General features: G+C 48.0%; 1 protein-coding gene across 1 annotated transcript; it reads left to right on the forward strand.

The window, feature by feature from the left end:
* Positions 1-772: 772 nt before the first annotated feature.
* Positions 773-4,496, forward strand: TMEM265 (transmembrane protein 265). The gene is made up of 4 exons (XM_075583986.1): positions 773-1,039; positions 1,152-1,251; positions 3,351-3,560; positions 4,170-4,496. Exons 2-4 carry the CDS (start codon positions 1,210-1,212, stop codon positions 4,320-4,322), a joined length of 405 nt encoding a protein of 134 aa, XP_075440101.1. The 5' UTR covers positions 773-1,039; positions 1,152-1,209; the 3' UTR covers positions 4,323-4,496.
* The last annotated feature ends 11,482 nt before the right edge of the window (positions 4,497-15,978 follow it).

The following is a 15,978-nucleotide window of genomic DNA, read 5'->3' on the forward strand; positions in this document are numbered from 1 at the left end:
CACACACAGCCCCCCCACATACACTTACACACACCTGTACACACAGGACCCTTCCCCAAACACACCTGTACACACAGGCTCCCCCACACACACACCTGTACACACAGGTTCACCCCAAACACACCTGTACACACAGGTTCTTTCCGCGCACACACCCCTGTACACAGAGCCCCCCCCCACACACACACACATGTACCTATACACATGACTCCTCTCCACACACAGCTGTGCACACAGCCCCCCAACACACACACACACCTGTACACACAGCCCCCCCTACCACACACACTGTACACACAGGCACCCCCCCCCTCACACACACACACACACACACACACACACACACACACACACACACCTGTACACACAGGCTCCCCTCTGTACACACAGCCACCACACACACACCTGTACACACAGGCTCCCACCACACACACCTGTACACACAGGCCCCCACCACACACACCTGTACACACAGGCTCCCCTCTGTACACACAGCCACCACACACACACCTGTACACACAGGCCCCCACCACACACACCTGTACACACAGGCTCCCCTCTGTACACACAGCCACCACACACACACCTGTACACACAGGCATCCCCCCCCTCACACACACACCTGTACACATAGGGATCCCTTACTTACACACACACACACACACACACACACACACACGCACATGCACACATACACTCACACCTGTACATAGGGACCCCCACACACATACCTGAGAGGGGAGGTGGGGGGAGAGAGAGAGATGGGGCCAGGAGAGGGGGGGGGGGAGGGAGGAGAGAGACAGAGTCAGGTAAAGAATGTTGTCTCATTCCAGGCATAGTGAGTCAGAGAGCGAGAGCGCCTACAAGACACACACAGAGAGTGCACGCCTACAGCAAGTATCTCATTCCAGGCATAGTGAGTCACTGAGACAGAAACCGAGACAGACAAACCGGGAGACTGCATCCGGGAGACCGCACTGACTGGGAGACTGCATCTGAGGGACCGCACTGACTGGGAGACCGCACTGACTGGGAGACTGCATCCGGGAGACCGCACTGACTGGGAGACTGCATCTGACTGGGAGACTGCATCTGAGATACCGCACTGACTGGGAGACTGCATCTGACTGGGAGACTGCATCTGAGGGACCGCACTGACTGGGAGACCGCATTGAAGAGACCGCCCAGCTGAGATCACAGTGGGATGTGATGACTTCTAGCAAACAGAATATGCAAGAGAGAGTGTTTGTGGTAAGAGACTGTCATGTACATGGGGGGGGCACAGGGAGGTGTCGCACGGGACAGGATTGGGGGGAGGCACAGGGAGGTGTCACACGGGACAGGATTGGGGGGAGGCACAGGGAGGTGTCACACGGGACAGGATTGGGGGGGGCACAGGGAGGTGTCACATGGGACAGGATTGGGGGAGGCACAGGGAGGTGTCACACGGGACAGGATTGGGGGGAGGCACAGGGAGGTGTCACACGGGACAGGATTGGGGGGAGGCACAGGGAGGTGTCACACGGGACAGGATTGGGGGGGGCACAGGGAGGTGTCACATGGGACAGGATTGGGGGAGGCACAGGGAGGTGTCACACGGGACAGGATTGGGGGGAGGCACAGGGAGGTGTCACACGGGACAGGATTGGGGGGAGGCACAGGGAGGTGTCACACGGGACAGGATTGGGGGGAGGCACAGGGAGGTGTCACACGGGACAGGATTGGGGGGAGGCACAGGGAGGTGTCACACGGGACAGGATTGGGGGGAGGCACAGGGAGGTGTCACACGGGACAGGATTGGGGGGAGGCACAGGGAGGTGTCACACGGGACAGGATTGGGGGAGGCACAGGGAGGTGTCACACGGGACAGGATTGGGGGGAGGCACAGGGAGGTGTCACACGGGACAGGATTGGGGGGAGGCACAGGGAGGTGTCACACGGGACAGGATTGGGGGGAGGCACAGGGAGGTGTCACACGGGACAGTATTGGGGGAGGCACAGGGAGGTGTCACATGGGACAGGATTGGGGGGAGGCACAGGGAGGTGTCACACGGGACAGGATTGGGGGGAGGCACAGGGAGGTGTCACACGGGACAGGATTGGGGGGAGGCACAGGGAGGTGTCACACGGGACAGGTTTGGGGGGAGGCACAGGGAGGTGTCACATGGGACAGTATTGGGGGAGGCACAGGGAGGTGTCACACGGGACAGGATTGGGGGGAGGCACAGGGAGGTGTCACACGGGACAGGATTGGGGGGAGGCACAGGGAGGTGTCACATGGGACAGGATTGGGGGAGGCACAGGGAGGTGTCACACGGGACAGGATTGGGGGGAGGCACAGGGAGGTGTCACACGGGACAGGATTGGGGGGAGGCACAGGGAGGTGTCACATGGGACAGGATTGGGGGAGGCACAGGGAGGTGTCACATGGGACAGGATTGGGGGGAGGCACAGGGAGGTGTCACATGGGACAGGATTGGGGGAGGCACAGGGAGGTGTCACATGGGACAGGATTGGGGGGAGGCACAGGGAGGTGTCACACGGGACAGGATTGGGGGGAGGCACAGGGAGGTGTCACACAGGACAGGATTGGGGGGAGGCACAGGGAGGTGTCACATGGGACAGGATTGGGGGAGGCACAGGGAGGTGTCACATGGGACAGGATTGGGGGGAGGCACAGGGAGGTGTCACACGGGACAGGATTGGGGGGGGCACAGGGAGGTGTCACATGGGACAGGATTGGGGGGAGGCACAGGGAGGTGTCACATGGGACAGGATTGGGGGAGGCACAGGGAGGTGTCACATGGGACAGGATTGGGGGGAGGCACAGGGAGGTGTCACACGGGACAGGATTGGGGGGAGGCACAGGGAGGTGTCACACGGGACAGGATTGGGGGAGGCACAGGGAGGTGTCACACGGGACAGGATTGGGGGAGGCACAGGGAGGTGTCACATGGGACAGGATTGGGGGAGGCACAGGGAGGTGTCACACGGGACAGGATTGGGGGGAGGCACAGGGAGGTGTCACACGGGACAGGATTGGGGGAGGCACAGGGAGGTGTCACACGGGACAGGATTGGGGGGAGGCACAGGGAGGTGTCACACGGGACAGGATTGGGGGGGGCACAGGGAGGTGTCACACGGGACAGGATTGGGGGGAGGCACAGGGAGGTGTCACACGGGACAGGATTGGGGGGAGGCACAGGGAGGTGTCACACGGGACAGGATTGGGGGAGGCACAGGGAGGTGTCACACGGGACAGGATTGGGGGAGGCACAGGGAGGTGTCACACGGGACAGGATTGGGGGGCGCTTGGTCAGAGGGTCTTTCCTAGTGTCTGTGTCCCTTAGGCTGTGCCACACATGGATGATAAGAGCCTTGTGAATGGAGACGGAGTCCCGGAGGATATCATCCTGATTGACTCCTCCCCGGGGCCCCGCTCCCCTTCCTCCCCGGGGCCCGTCTGCTGGACACCCTCTGGACGCCGCCGTCTGGCCATCATGAGTATTGTGTGCGGTGTCTCCTGTGTGGGTATCAAAGCCCTGCTCCTCGCTCTGCAGGTAAAGGGATGGACCTGGCTGTTCCCCCCCCCCCCCAGGGCTGTGTGTGGTGCTCCCCCTAACCCCCCCCCCCCCAGAGGGCTGTGCGGTGCTCTCCCCCCCCCCCCCCCCCAGAGGGCTGTGCGGTGCTCTCTATTTCCCCCCCCCCCCCCGGTCTGTGTCAGAGTAGGGTGGGGGGAGGCGACACTTGCTGTGGTATCTGTAGGTGACCTGTCTTCCCCCCCGCCCCCCGGGCTGTGTCACGGATTAGGGTGGCGGGAGGTGATCCTTGTTGGGGTGTCTGTTGGTGACCTGTCCCCCCCCCCCCGGCCTGTCACAGAGTAGGGGGGGAGGTGATTTGGGGAAGTGACCCTTGTTGGGGTGTCTGTTGGTGATTTGTCCCCCCCCCCCGGGCTGTGTCAGGGTATTGGGGGAGGTGACCGTTGTTGGGGTGTCTGTTGGTGATTTGTCCCCCCCCCCCCGGGCTGTGTCAGGGTATTGGGGGAGGTGACCCTTGTTGGGGTGTCTGTTGGTGATTTGTCCCCCCCCCCCCCGGGCTGTGTCAGGGTATTGGGGGAGGTGACCCTTGTTGGGGTGTCTGTTGGTGACCTGTCCCCTTCTCTTTGGCAGGCAGAGAGGGCGCGTGTCCCGGCGGAGTCTCGCGCGCTCTCTCGACGCTCGCTCAGACTGTCTGTGCTGAGTATCTGCTTGTGGCTCGCCGCTCTCCTGTGTCTGCCGCTCCTGCTAGTCTTCCTGTCCTATGTCCTGGCGCGGGTCGAGTGACCCACTGACCTGCTATTTATTACCTCTGCCATGTGCTGGTCATGTGACTCAAGGGGGCGGGTCCCACTGACACTGTGTGTACATTGTGAATTTGTATATACTGTGTGCATTGTGTGTACATATTGTGTACGCACTTGTGATATGTTTTTATTATATTAAATCTTCTCTTTGTAACAGTCCCGCGTGCTGTGCGTGTGTCAGCGTGCTGTGCGCGTGCCTCAGTGTGCTGTGTGTGTCAGTGTGCGTGTCAGCGTGCTGTGTGTCAGTTTGCTGTGCGTGTGCCCGTGTGCTGTGTGCGTCAGTGTGCGTGTCAGCGTGCTGTGTGTCAGTTTGCTGTGCGTGTGCCCGTGTGCTGTGTGCGTCAGTGTGCGTGTCAGCGTGCTGTGTGCGTGTCAGCTTGCTGTGCCCGTCTGCTGTGCATGTGCTGTTCATGTGTCCATGTGCGGTGCATGTGCGGTGCATGTGTCCGTGTGCTGTACATGTGCCAGTGTGCTATGTGTGTGCTGTACATGTACAGGACACCTGCAAGCTCATATTAAACCCCCAAAATAACCACAACATATATATAAGCATATAAGTGTCACAGAGGAGTGCTACTGAACATGGCAATATATATTTAAAACCAGAGACAGAACATGAAACACAGACAGAGCTCAGTGCACATCCAGTGAAACCCATACACGGTACAGTGCCTAAATATATATGTATAGATATCTATTAAATAAAATGGTCTTTTAGTTTAACATTTTGGCCAAAGTGTTGTAAGCCCCTGAGCCAACTGCACGGCAGACCACATCTCAAGGGTCCCTAACACTAATATAAATTCTTATTATACAGGTTATTAACAGGAAGAATGATTTATAATAAATCTGTCAAAATTAGTTGCATAGTTCTAAGTCTGACTGAAGCTTTTATTGACCTGTACATTACCAGGAAAAGCACTCTGTATTAGATTTGTCACAATCAAACTGCAAGCAAGCAAGTTCCCCTGAGAGTGGGAGATGCCATGGAGTGAGCTTTTAACCACTTAAATGTGGGAGGGAGTGAGCTTCAATTAGGTAGGAGGTTGCCACCCTCCAATCAGCTAAGACCAGCTGAACAAGAATTATAAAACATACAGAACTCCTACAAGCTCATATTGAACCCCCAAAATAACCACAACATATATAAGTGTAACGGGTATTCCCCCACCCAATCTCATATATAGTGTGGGTGAGTAGAACATGCAGTGTTACCGGTGTGGTGCGTATACCTGCAGGCTCACAGGAGGTCTGAGCCTCCGCTAGTGAGAGCCTGGGGTGAATCCTCTGGAACGGATCTTCTTTCAGCGCCTCCACCTATGTAGGATTCTATGGAAGTGTAGAATGACCCTACATAGGAACCAAATCAGAAACCTCACACACAGTGATTATATAATAACTAAGGACTTTACTATGAACATATAACACATTACATAACCTTATGCATCTCAGGCCCAATGTCTGACGTTCCCACCCAGTGTCCTGTAATCCCCCACCCACATGTCCCGTACTCCTACGGAGGTCGTGGGTGACTGCGCAGTCACTAAGTTATATATTAGGCCTGTTGGTGCACATGTGCAGAAATACCTTCCGAGCACTCCGATGCTCGGGCCCGCAACACTCTTCTAAAAGGGTCCGTCGACGAGGACTCCTCCAACCGAACTCCTGCAGACAGTAACACAGTCTCTGTGGACCCCAACGTGGGTCCAACCGCTTTCCGGGAACAGCAACGTGACACACCCTGCACTATAGGCCGTCCCTATAGCACAGCAGCCTTAAGTGGCTTAAGGGTCAATCTCCTAGGGCATTCGGGGTTGCCTATCCTATATAGGTAGGTCTTGTACCCACCCTACTCATAATACGGGCCCTGGGCCATGGGTCCCCGGACTGGTTACCGCTATGAACCCCCCCAGTTGCCTCGTACTACGCGCAACGCCGCCCTGGGCAAGGGCTCCCCGGATTGGTTACCGCTATGAACTCCCCCCCCAGTTGCCTCGTCACTCGCAACACGGACCCTGGGCTATGGCTCCCCGGATTGGTTACCGCTATGAACCCCCCAGCTGTCTCGTGCCACTAATTCACCTAAACGCCTGCCGCAACGCTCTGCAGACTAACCTCAGCCCCCTTTATCCCTGGCTATTCCCCAGCTCTGACTACCATGAGTGACAGGGTCCCTCTCTGAGACTATCCCTGGCAACACTCACTAACCTGGGGGAATACAGGGTTAACTAGGGCCTTAGTGCAGGGAGTCTCCGGCTCCTGCACCCTACCTCCTTCCTTCCTTGGGCTCCTGACTCACACTGAACGTAGCTCCAGCCCGCCAAATGTATCCACTTGCTCCAGGACAATCCTTCAGCCCTATTGGCTCCTATGAGGCACCTGGTGCCTCCCTCGCTAAGCACTATGGGAATTGTAGTCCCCGGGCGCCTGTAATAACATTGGGTCCGCATGCGTGCCGTTCCTACACCTGCACTAACCCCTAATGGCCGCCGCAACCTTTCCCTGTCTATCCCTACTCTCGCGCGACCCTCTAAAGGCTGGCTGTATTCCCTACCTACTTCTGCGCATGCGCGACTCTCCTGGCCTGTTCCTGCCCTCGCGCGACTCTGCCCTGAATCTGGGGCTCTAACTGCGCATGCGCGACTAAGGGGCAATGGCGGCACCCTGCCCGCCCGGCTCCGAGAGCGCAGGGAGCCCTGCGACGCGCGTGCGGCCTTAGCAACCGGCCGCACGTGTCCCCAGCAACCCCCGAGCCGGGACCTGGCGGCTCTCACCTGTTCGATCGCCGTGCGGGGCCGCCATTGGCCTCGGCGGCGCCCGCGATCGAACACCAGGTGAGGGGGGGTGCTGCTCAGCAGGGGAGACCCGGCTACATAAGCATATAAGTGTCACAGAGGAGTGCTACTGAGCATGGCAATATATATTTAAAACCAGAGACAGAACATGAAACACAGACAGAGCTCAGTGCACATCCAGTGAAACCCATACACGGTACATGTGCCTGTGCTGTACATGTGCCAGTGTGCTGTGCGTGTGTGGTACATGTGCTGTGTGGCTGCTGTACATGTGGCCGTGTGCAGTGCATGTGCTGTGTATGTTGTGTAAGTGCGGTGCATGTGCTGTGCGTGTGCTGTGCGTGTGCCTTTGTTATAACCACACAGTTAAACATACAATGCGTGCGTTACCTACACTTGTGGTTAGCAAACTGTGATGCAAAGTGATGTTTCCAGTTACAGCGCTAACGTTAGTGCAAATATAAGTGCAAATAGAAAATAACCCAGATAAAGAAGAAATTGGCAACTATATGGGATGTGGCATCCTAGAAAACAGGCAGGTTCTTCTCAAAGCTCGTTAGAAGGCAAATAATGCCAAAAACCCGTCCCAGAATTCCAGAAATGGTACCGACAATCCTCCGACGGTCTCTTCAAGGAACTCGTATAATTCTCTAAACAGAAAAGAGAAAACCCACAAAGTCACTTACCATTAGTAGGATGAGAATAGGCCGTGGAAATAATGGGACCGACGCTGGGTGATTCCGGGGCCTTTCCTGCGATGTCTGAGCAAAAGTATTCCCAGGATCTGGATACACAACTACTAATAACGCAAATGAAAATGTGTGACACAAAATATTCACAGCACAAAAGAATCCCGAGGGGTTGAAGGATCCTCAAATGACCCGCTCTGGATCTAGATAATGAGGGTTTTTTACGAGAGTGGAATCACATTTTAGACAATTGTTCTTTTTTTTTTTTTTTACAATCTTTTTCCTTTACTGGAATCAAACAGGGAACATGGAGGGGACAATTGTTCTTTTGAGTTGATTACTTACTTGTACATCAGAGAAACAAATCCCTTGAAGCATTAGATGTGGAAATACTCAAATGAAAAGAACAATTAAAACCTTTTTCAGGGCTAAAGGAATTTAGTATCTTGGAAGAAAAAGACACACACAAGCTTGAGAAAGCTGAAAAAGACGTGTGTGTGTGTGCGTGCGTGCGTGTGCGTGTGTGCGTGTGCATGTGTGCGTGTGTGCGTGTATACATTCAGGGATGAGCAAGATTATGATCATAACAGACAGAGGAACTGGCGTTCAAATAAAAGTATTAATAGAAAGGAATAAGAAGTATGAGACTAATACCCCTAACGTCAATGCACACAAAGTCACAAAATGGAATAACAAAAGAGAAGTTACCGACCCAAATAAAATAACCAGTAGAAATATACAAGTCCACTCTCAGATATTGCCTGGAAGGGATAAGAATCAGTTCAAACATAGATCATACTTTAAAGAAAGGGATTACCGTGATCAAGAATCTGACAGACCGAACGACAGGCATCAAAGCAATCATTGAGGTATTACATGTAGTGTATATATGAAAATGACTGAAACTAGACAACCCAGGAGTAATAATAGGAGTAATAATAGGAGTAATAATAGGTTGTTCATTCCCAAAGCAAGGAAGAGCAGTCCTCTTCTTTATTAGACTGGCACAGAGAGAAAGATCTGGCTCAGAAGAGAGAGACAGGGTAAGGCAGTCCAGTATCCAGGCAGAATATACCCCTCCAGTATCCAGGCAGAATATACCCCTCCAGTATCCAGGCAGAATATACCCCTCCAGTATCCAGGCAGAATATACCCCTCCAGTATCCAGGCAGAATATACCCCTCCAGTATCCAGGCAGAATATACCCCTCCAGTATCCAGGCAGAATATACCCCTCCAGTATCCAGGCAGAATATACCCCTCCAGTATCCAGGCAGAATATACCCCTCCAGTATCCAGGCAGAATATACCCCTCCAGTATCCAGGCAGAATATACCCCTCCAGTATCCAGGCAGAATATACCCCTCCAGTATCCAGGCAGAATATACCCCTCCAGTATCCAGGCAGAATATACCCCTCCAGTATCCAGGCAGAATATACCCCTATCAGTCAGAAGAAACTATTCAGAGGAGGGTGGGGGGGGGGGGGGGAAGTGAACAAGGGAGAAACTGTTAACAGAAAAAGCAATATTTTTAATATAAGTCATTCTCTGACAAAAATTGAAATGATGTCCTATCCAAAGGGTTAAGCTGCGCACCCACTTGTGGGCCAAATATGTTTAACCTTTATGTAGATGTACAGAAATTTGTAAGGAAAATTACAGTAATAAAGTATTTTCTAAGGAATGCTGTAAGTAGAGTACAGTAATCATTAATGAAATGAACAATGGGAATAGAATAGAAACGGGTCCTCTGACTCCATTCAAACTTCCCTCTACATTGCACCCAAGGGTCACACCGGGACAGGACCGATACTCTCACTGGCACGGGCGTGAGTTTAAAGCTATAATCTCAGTAATGCACAGAAGGAAACTGTCACACAATTGGAAAACAACCAGGATATAGTTATAAAATCGGCCAATAAAGGCGGAGGAGAGTGCTTGTGATGGATATTGTGTACTATAAAAATGAGTCACACAGAATATTGAGTGATGAAAATACCTATGAGCGTCTGAACTATAATCCTACAGAAAAATGGCAAAATGAATTGCAAAATGTATTACAAAAGGGATTTAAGAATGGATAAACGAGGGGGAATTGGAATTTTTGGGTGTGGATCAACCACGTATTCCAATTTTCTATTTCATCCCTAAAATACATAAAAGATGTAGCATCCTCCAGGACATCCCATAATATCTGGGCTTAAGTCTCTAACCTTCAATGTGTCCCAATATATATTGATCACGTCCTCCAAAAATATGTGAAAGGACTTCCCTTATATTTGGGGTTACAACACATGTCCTTAACACAATGAAGAACCTTGAGTGGAAGGAACAGTAAATATGGGTCACGTGTGACGTGACATCTCTATACACAGGAATAGATCCCAAATTGGGCATTGAGGCAATAAAAAGGATTTGGAATCAGGATGATAATATTGAAGCGCCCTTAAAGAATTTTATCCTAGAGGGAATCTGGTTCATCCTGATGCACAACTATCTCTGCTTTGAGGGCCAGAATTACCTTCAGGTGTGCGGCCATGGGTGCCAGGTTCACACCAAGCCATGCCAACCATATTTATGGGTTTATAGGAACAGGATCATATTTTTCATTCTAGGATCGTTCAGTAGGATGTGCCAATGTTTACGAACTATTTTTCCAATATTACCTGCTTCTCTATTAAAAGTAGTTAAAAAAGCAGTATCAAAGTTGTTGTTTGAGTTATTTTTCTTTGTATTAGGTTTAATTAAATCTTTTCTTTCTAAAGTATTTGCTTTCTGGAATGCTACATTCAAAACTTCTTCCTTGTATTTTTTCTGAATAAATCTTGATTTTAGTGTCTCACGCTGTTGTCCAAATATTACGTCGTCAGTATAATTTCTACGCATTCTTCTATATTGACTGTACGGAACATTGTCCATCCATTGTGAGTGATGGCAACTGGAGCGCAGAATATAGTTATTACTATCTACATCTTTAAAAAAAGATCTAGTATTTAGGATCCCGTCTTGAATGTAGATATTAAGATCCAGAAAGTTTAGTGAATCCTTACTTACAATCTGAAATTTACTTCAATAATAAGTTTTAGTATTTATGTCGTTCAGGAATAGTTCAAGACTGTTCTGATCGCCCTGCCAAATTAAAATAATATCATCAATGTAGCGCCGCCATAGGACCAGGCCGGCCCCCAGAACATCTCCCTGCCAGATGTTATTCTCCTCCCAGATACCCATGAAGAGATTGGCATAACTGGGGGCAAACCTGGTCCCCATGGCGGTGCCACATTTCTGAAAATAAAAAATGTCTTCAAACCTAAAATAGTTTTTATTAAGTATAAAGAAAATTCCATCTAGACGAAATTGAGTTTGTACATCTTGAAGTTCAGAATCCTGACTTAGACAATATTTTACAGCTTCACAGCCAAGGTCAGGTAGGATTGAAGTGTACAGAGAAGAGACGTCAATTGTCGCCAGGATGTAGTCCTCCTTCCAGACAACAGTGTCTAGGAGTTGGAGGACATCCGTTATATCTTTCAAATAAGATTTTAAAGATTTGACATATCCTTGTAAAAAACTGTCAAGATAGGCTGATAGATTTGATGTTAGGGAGTTTATTCCGGATATAATAGGTCTTCCCGGGGGGTTAACAGGGCTTTTATGGATCTTTGGGAGTATATAGAAAATTGGTAGCTGTGGGGTTTAATTGAACAGAAATTTAAATTCCTGTTCGTTTAGAAGTCCTAATTCTTTTCCTCTTTCTAATAATATTAGTAATTCTTTAGTAAATTATTTTGTATGATTCTTTTTCAAGGTTTCATAAGTATTCATATCTCCCAGAAGGCGTCTTGCCTCTTTCAAATAGTCTTCCCTATGCATAATAACCACCCCCCGCCCCCCCTTGTCTGCCTGTTTAATTACTATATTGGTGTTTTCAGTTATCTCTTCTAATGCCTTCATTTCCTCTTTGGTGAGGTTATTTCTATTTTTATGTTTTTTATTTGATCTTCAAAATCCTTTGTAATAAATTGGTGAAAAACTTCAAGATGATTACCCTTATAATATGTAGGGTTAAAGGTTGATTTCTTTTTTAAAGCTGAGTGTTTGTATATTTCTGCTTCTTTTTCGATGGCAGGGTTCAAGTTACTCATTCTAGATTCTATATTTTTACTAAGAAAAAATCTTTTGATAGTAAGTTTACGCAAGTATTTGTTGGCATCTAGAAATAGTTCGAAATTGTTGGGCCCAATTGTGGGTGCAAAGGATAAGCCCTTCGCAATGAGGTTCGTCTGTGGGGTAGTGAGCTTAGTAGAACTTAAATTAAAAATACATTTGGTATCTATTTGCCCAATCTTTTTAGTTCTCAATCTTTTTCTCCCCCCCCCCCCCGCTTCTTTCTCTTTTTGAATTGGTTTTCCCCCCTGTTAGGACCAGTATGTCAGGCCAGAATCTGCACCTATGTTAAGCATCCATGTTGTCTGTTCATAACTAGTTAAGTTCTGTAGTCAGCCTTTTGCTGAAATATAATTCCTAATGCACTCAGTTTCTGCCAAATTACATTTCCTTTTTTCCTGCTCAGGATATTGCTAAGATACTTTTTATATTGTTAGTCTCCTGCTCTTTTAGTCAGAATATAATAGACTGGTTCTCTGAAAGGCGCAAAATAGTATAATTAGTTGCTAAAGATTCAAGGTCTCTTTTGATAACAGACAATGAATAAGCTATGTATTCAGACATTGCTTGTATTGGGAAAGACACGTCCCAAAATCATGCCACTAATATGTCCTGCCCCTAAATCACACCTCTAATCAAAGCTATGCCCAAGACACACCCAGGTTACGCCTATGCTACGCCTATGTTACGCCTCTAACCAATATCTTCTTTTTCCTGTATAAAAGCCATTACCCTATGAGTAATAAATTGAGACAAAGGATTTGAAACCTGGCTTGCGTTACGTTTAATTTCTTTCGTATTCCCGTGCCTGTAAGTTCAACAAAAAAAATCGGAGATAACAAGTTGCAGGGCGTGAAAGCTTCCCGGGGAAGTCTGCTGCAATACGGTGCAGATGTGTGTGTATAATCCAGTCACAAGGCCTCCAGCTTTCATGGCAGAGGAAAGGTTCCTCTCAGTTCTGGTGCCTAGCCAAGGAAGAGGGTTTTCCTTCAGTTTTGGTGTCTAGAAGTGGGATTGGGTCTCACTGGGATAGGTACGAGATATACATTTTATCCGTATTATATTACCAGTGTCACCCGATCCAGTATGAGACCCTTGGCTTCCAGAAGTGGGGATTTCCACAGGTGGTAAGTACATATGAGATTTTCTTCTGTCTCACCACCTCTGGGGATTCAAACCCTAAATTAGTAGATTTTAATTTTTTTATTTCTGTTTTACCCCTTTTTGGGAATTCGTTCCCTAAAGAAGTGGAATTCACTAAGGCGGCAAGTGAGTATATGTGATTTTTACATTGTTTCCCTCCCCCTCTGGGAATTCAGTACATAAATTATGCTGGTTAGAGTCCAGACAATTTCTGAATTTTGACTGTGGATTGGGTTAGAGTCCCTTGACAACATTTTTGGTTAGAGTCCAGTAAATTTTGTGCACGACTGAACTGTTATCTCTGATCTAGTTGAACGACCATTGTATATTGTGTAAAGTATAAGAATTGTATTATTATTTATCTGCAATTATTTGTCATCATTTAGCTGTTTTTCTATAAGCTACTAATGGTTTATGCTGGTCCCAGAAATCAATCAATCAGGAAGAATAGCTCAGAATAATGGTGTCTGTTTTAATTGTGATGGTTTTGGTCATTGGCCGAGAGTGTGCCACTATCAGTCAGAAGCAGGGAAGTGCTGCTTTGCCCGTGGGGGCTCAGAGTGCAAGTCTCTGTAAAAAAAACAAAAAAAAAACACCGCTACTTTATGTAAAAGAGTTTGTTTGTAACCCTGATGAATTTTTTCCTGAATGATTTCTTGTGTGAAAGATACTGTGGCTGACAGGCCCCGGGTAAATAATAATAATACCTTTGCAGATGTCACAGCAAAGCAGGTAGCAAGCCGTCCCTATGTTGAGGAATATATCATATCTGCCAAATTTATAATTTTGTAACCATTTATTTGTTTTGGGTATGTCCTGGACATAGAGTTAAAGGACAGGGGATATATAATTGCAAGTGCAGTTGCATAAGTGAACAGGGTATATATATTATATACAAGGCATTTCACATTTTTAGCAGAATAGTTACAGTGGAGTGTTTGAGGTGAAAGCCAGGAGTGACTGTGGGTGTGGGACAATAGCCATGAGTGGAGGCTGTTGGGATGCTTGATTTGTGGGGCGAGTTTTAAGGTTATTTAATAATAAATGACTAAAAGGTTGACACCATTTGCATCAGAGAAAATGGCAGATGGCAGTTGGGTATGAATGAGAGTAAGTGTGTATTGGGAGAAGAGAGATTGATTTGTAGTTTGAGACAGTGTTTTTGTCCCCACTTTTGAAGATTGGGACACCTCTGGCAGTTTTCCAGGTCTTAGGGATATGGCCTGCAGACAGGATAGAGTTGATTATGGAAGCAATTGGTTTGGCACAGGCTGAGGTACCAAGTTTTAGGAACTTGGATTGTAGTAAGTCGGGTCCACATTGGTTGCTTAGTTTAAAATTTGAGGAGCGTTAATAGGGGATATCTCTGTTTATATGTGGATGCTTGTCACGGTAGCTTATGACAAGATATAATGAACACCAAATATCTGGGTTGAACTGAACTAGGCTTAGATATAATCAAATATAATTTATTCCTTAAATAAGGTGAACACAGCAATATAGTACAATTAACAGACAAGAAGGTAACACTTACTTAGGGTTGGGGGATGGAGAAGTATCAGCTAGCAATTCTCCAGCAATCCGGTGACATTCAAGATGGTATCAGAAGAAGAACTCAAAAACTGTAGGGTTGACACAGTTTATATACCTGTGTAACCCTATTCTTAACATTGAATACAGACTATTGGTGAACAATTATCTGTATCCAATCCCTAACGTGGAGACACAGATTAACCCATGCCCCCCAGCTGATTATCCCATGTGTACTGGGACTCTATGGGTAGCCCCATAATTAAATCAGGGGCGACGACCAGTCTATCAAATGAAGTATCTGCATTGTTTGTAGATGTAGACATAACACTTACAAACCACTCCAGTTTGATGATTCTCCACCCTCAGGTAACAATTAGAGTGGCAGAGTCTGTTGATTAGTACTTGATCTGTTGATTAGTACTTAGTGTAAACAATCAGGCAGTTAACTTTTGATCACAGAGCTTAGGCTCAATCAGCCGGCTGCCCTTCATGACCTATTAGCATAGCAGATGGAGTCTGCATTTTCAGGGCAGATCCAAAATACCATACATATACACTTCAATATCTACACATATTAATAAGTTCCATTCTGGTGGGCTCAGTGGGTCAAAATTTGCCAGTTCTTAATGCCTACAGTGACTCCACATATTGGCCAAATATCAACTCTCTGCGACCTCCAGAACTGGAGATACAGAAATGCACTTTAAAACATCTTTAAAATACAGGATTATAAGGAAACATGGGAACAGGGGAACATACATTTTCATGACATGACAAGGTGTAAACCACCTTCCTGGACCGCAGTCCAGTTAACCCCTTGCCTCCCTGGTGAGGTCAGGGGGTGGCCATATGGGGTGCAACCCCTTTAATACCGGGCCAACCCCCTCTCCCTCTACAATGCTAATAATAGTAGTACAAAGAAGAATAAGCAGGCACACGGTCTTACTCAAAAGGAGGTTTAATATGCCATAAAGTCCAACGTTTTGGCAGTCAAATACTGCCTTTCTCAAGGTGAAGGCTACTAATAATAGTACAACAATGGGGGAAGGGGAAGGGGTGGAGACCCTCGCATCAGCCTATAATGAAGTGAGATCAACAACGGTGCAATAAGGGGAGAGAACAGAATATTAACTAGAGAACAAAGACACCCTCTGGGCAGCACTCGTTGTATGTGATAATGAGATGGTGATAGACTTAAAAATAAATACTTTAATTATGTTTGTTAAAATAAGTGTCAAAATCGTTGTAATAAATGGACAACTGACAGTGGTAACACAACACATTAAACAGACAAAAATACACAATACTA

Source organism: Ascaphus truei, unplaced genomic scaffold (genome assembly GCF_040206685.1).
Source record: "Ascaphus truei isolate aAscTru1 unplaced genomic scaffold, aAscTru1.hap1 HAP1_SCAFFOLD_427, whole genome shotgun sequence".
Taxonomy (NCBI): domain Eukaryota; kingdom Metazoa; phylum Chordata; class Amphibia; order Anura; family Ascaphidae; genus Ascaphus; species Ascaphus truei.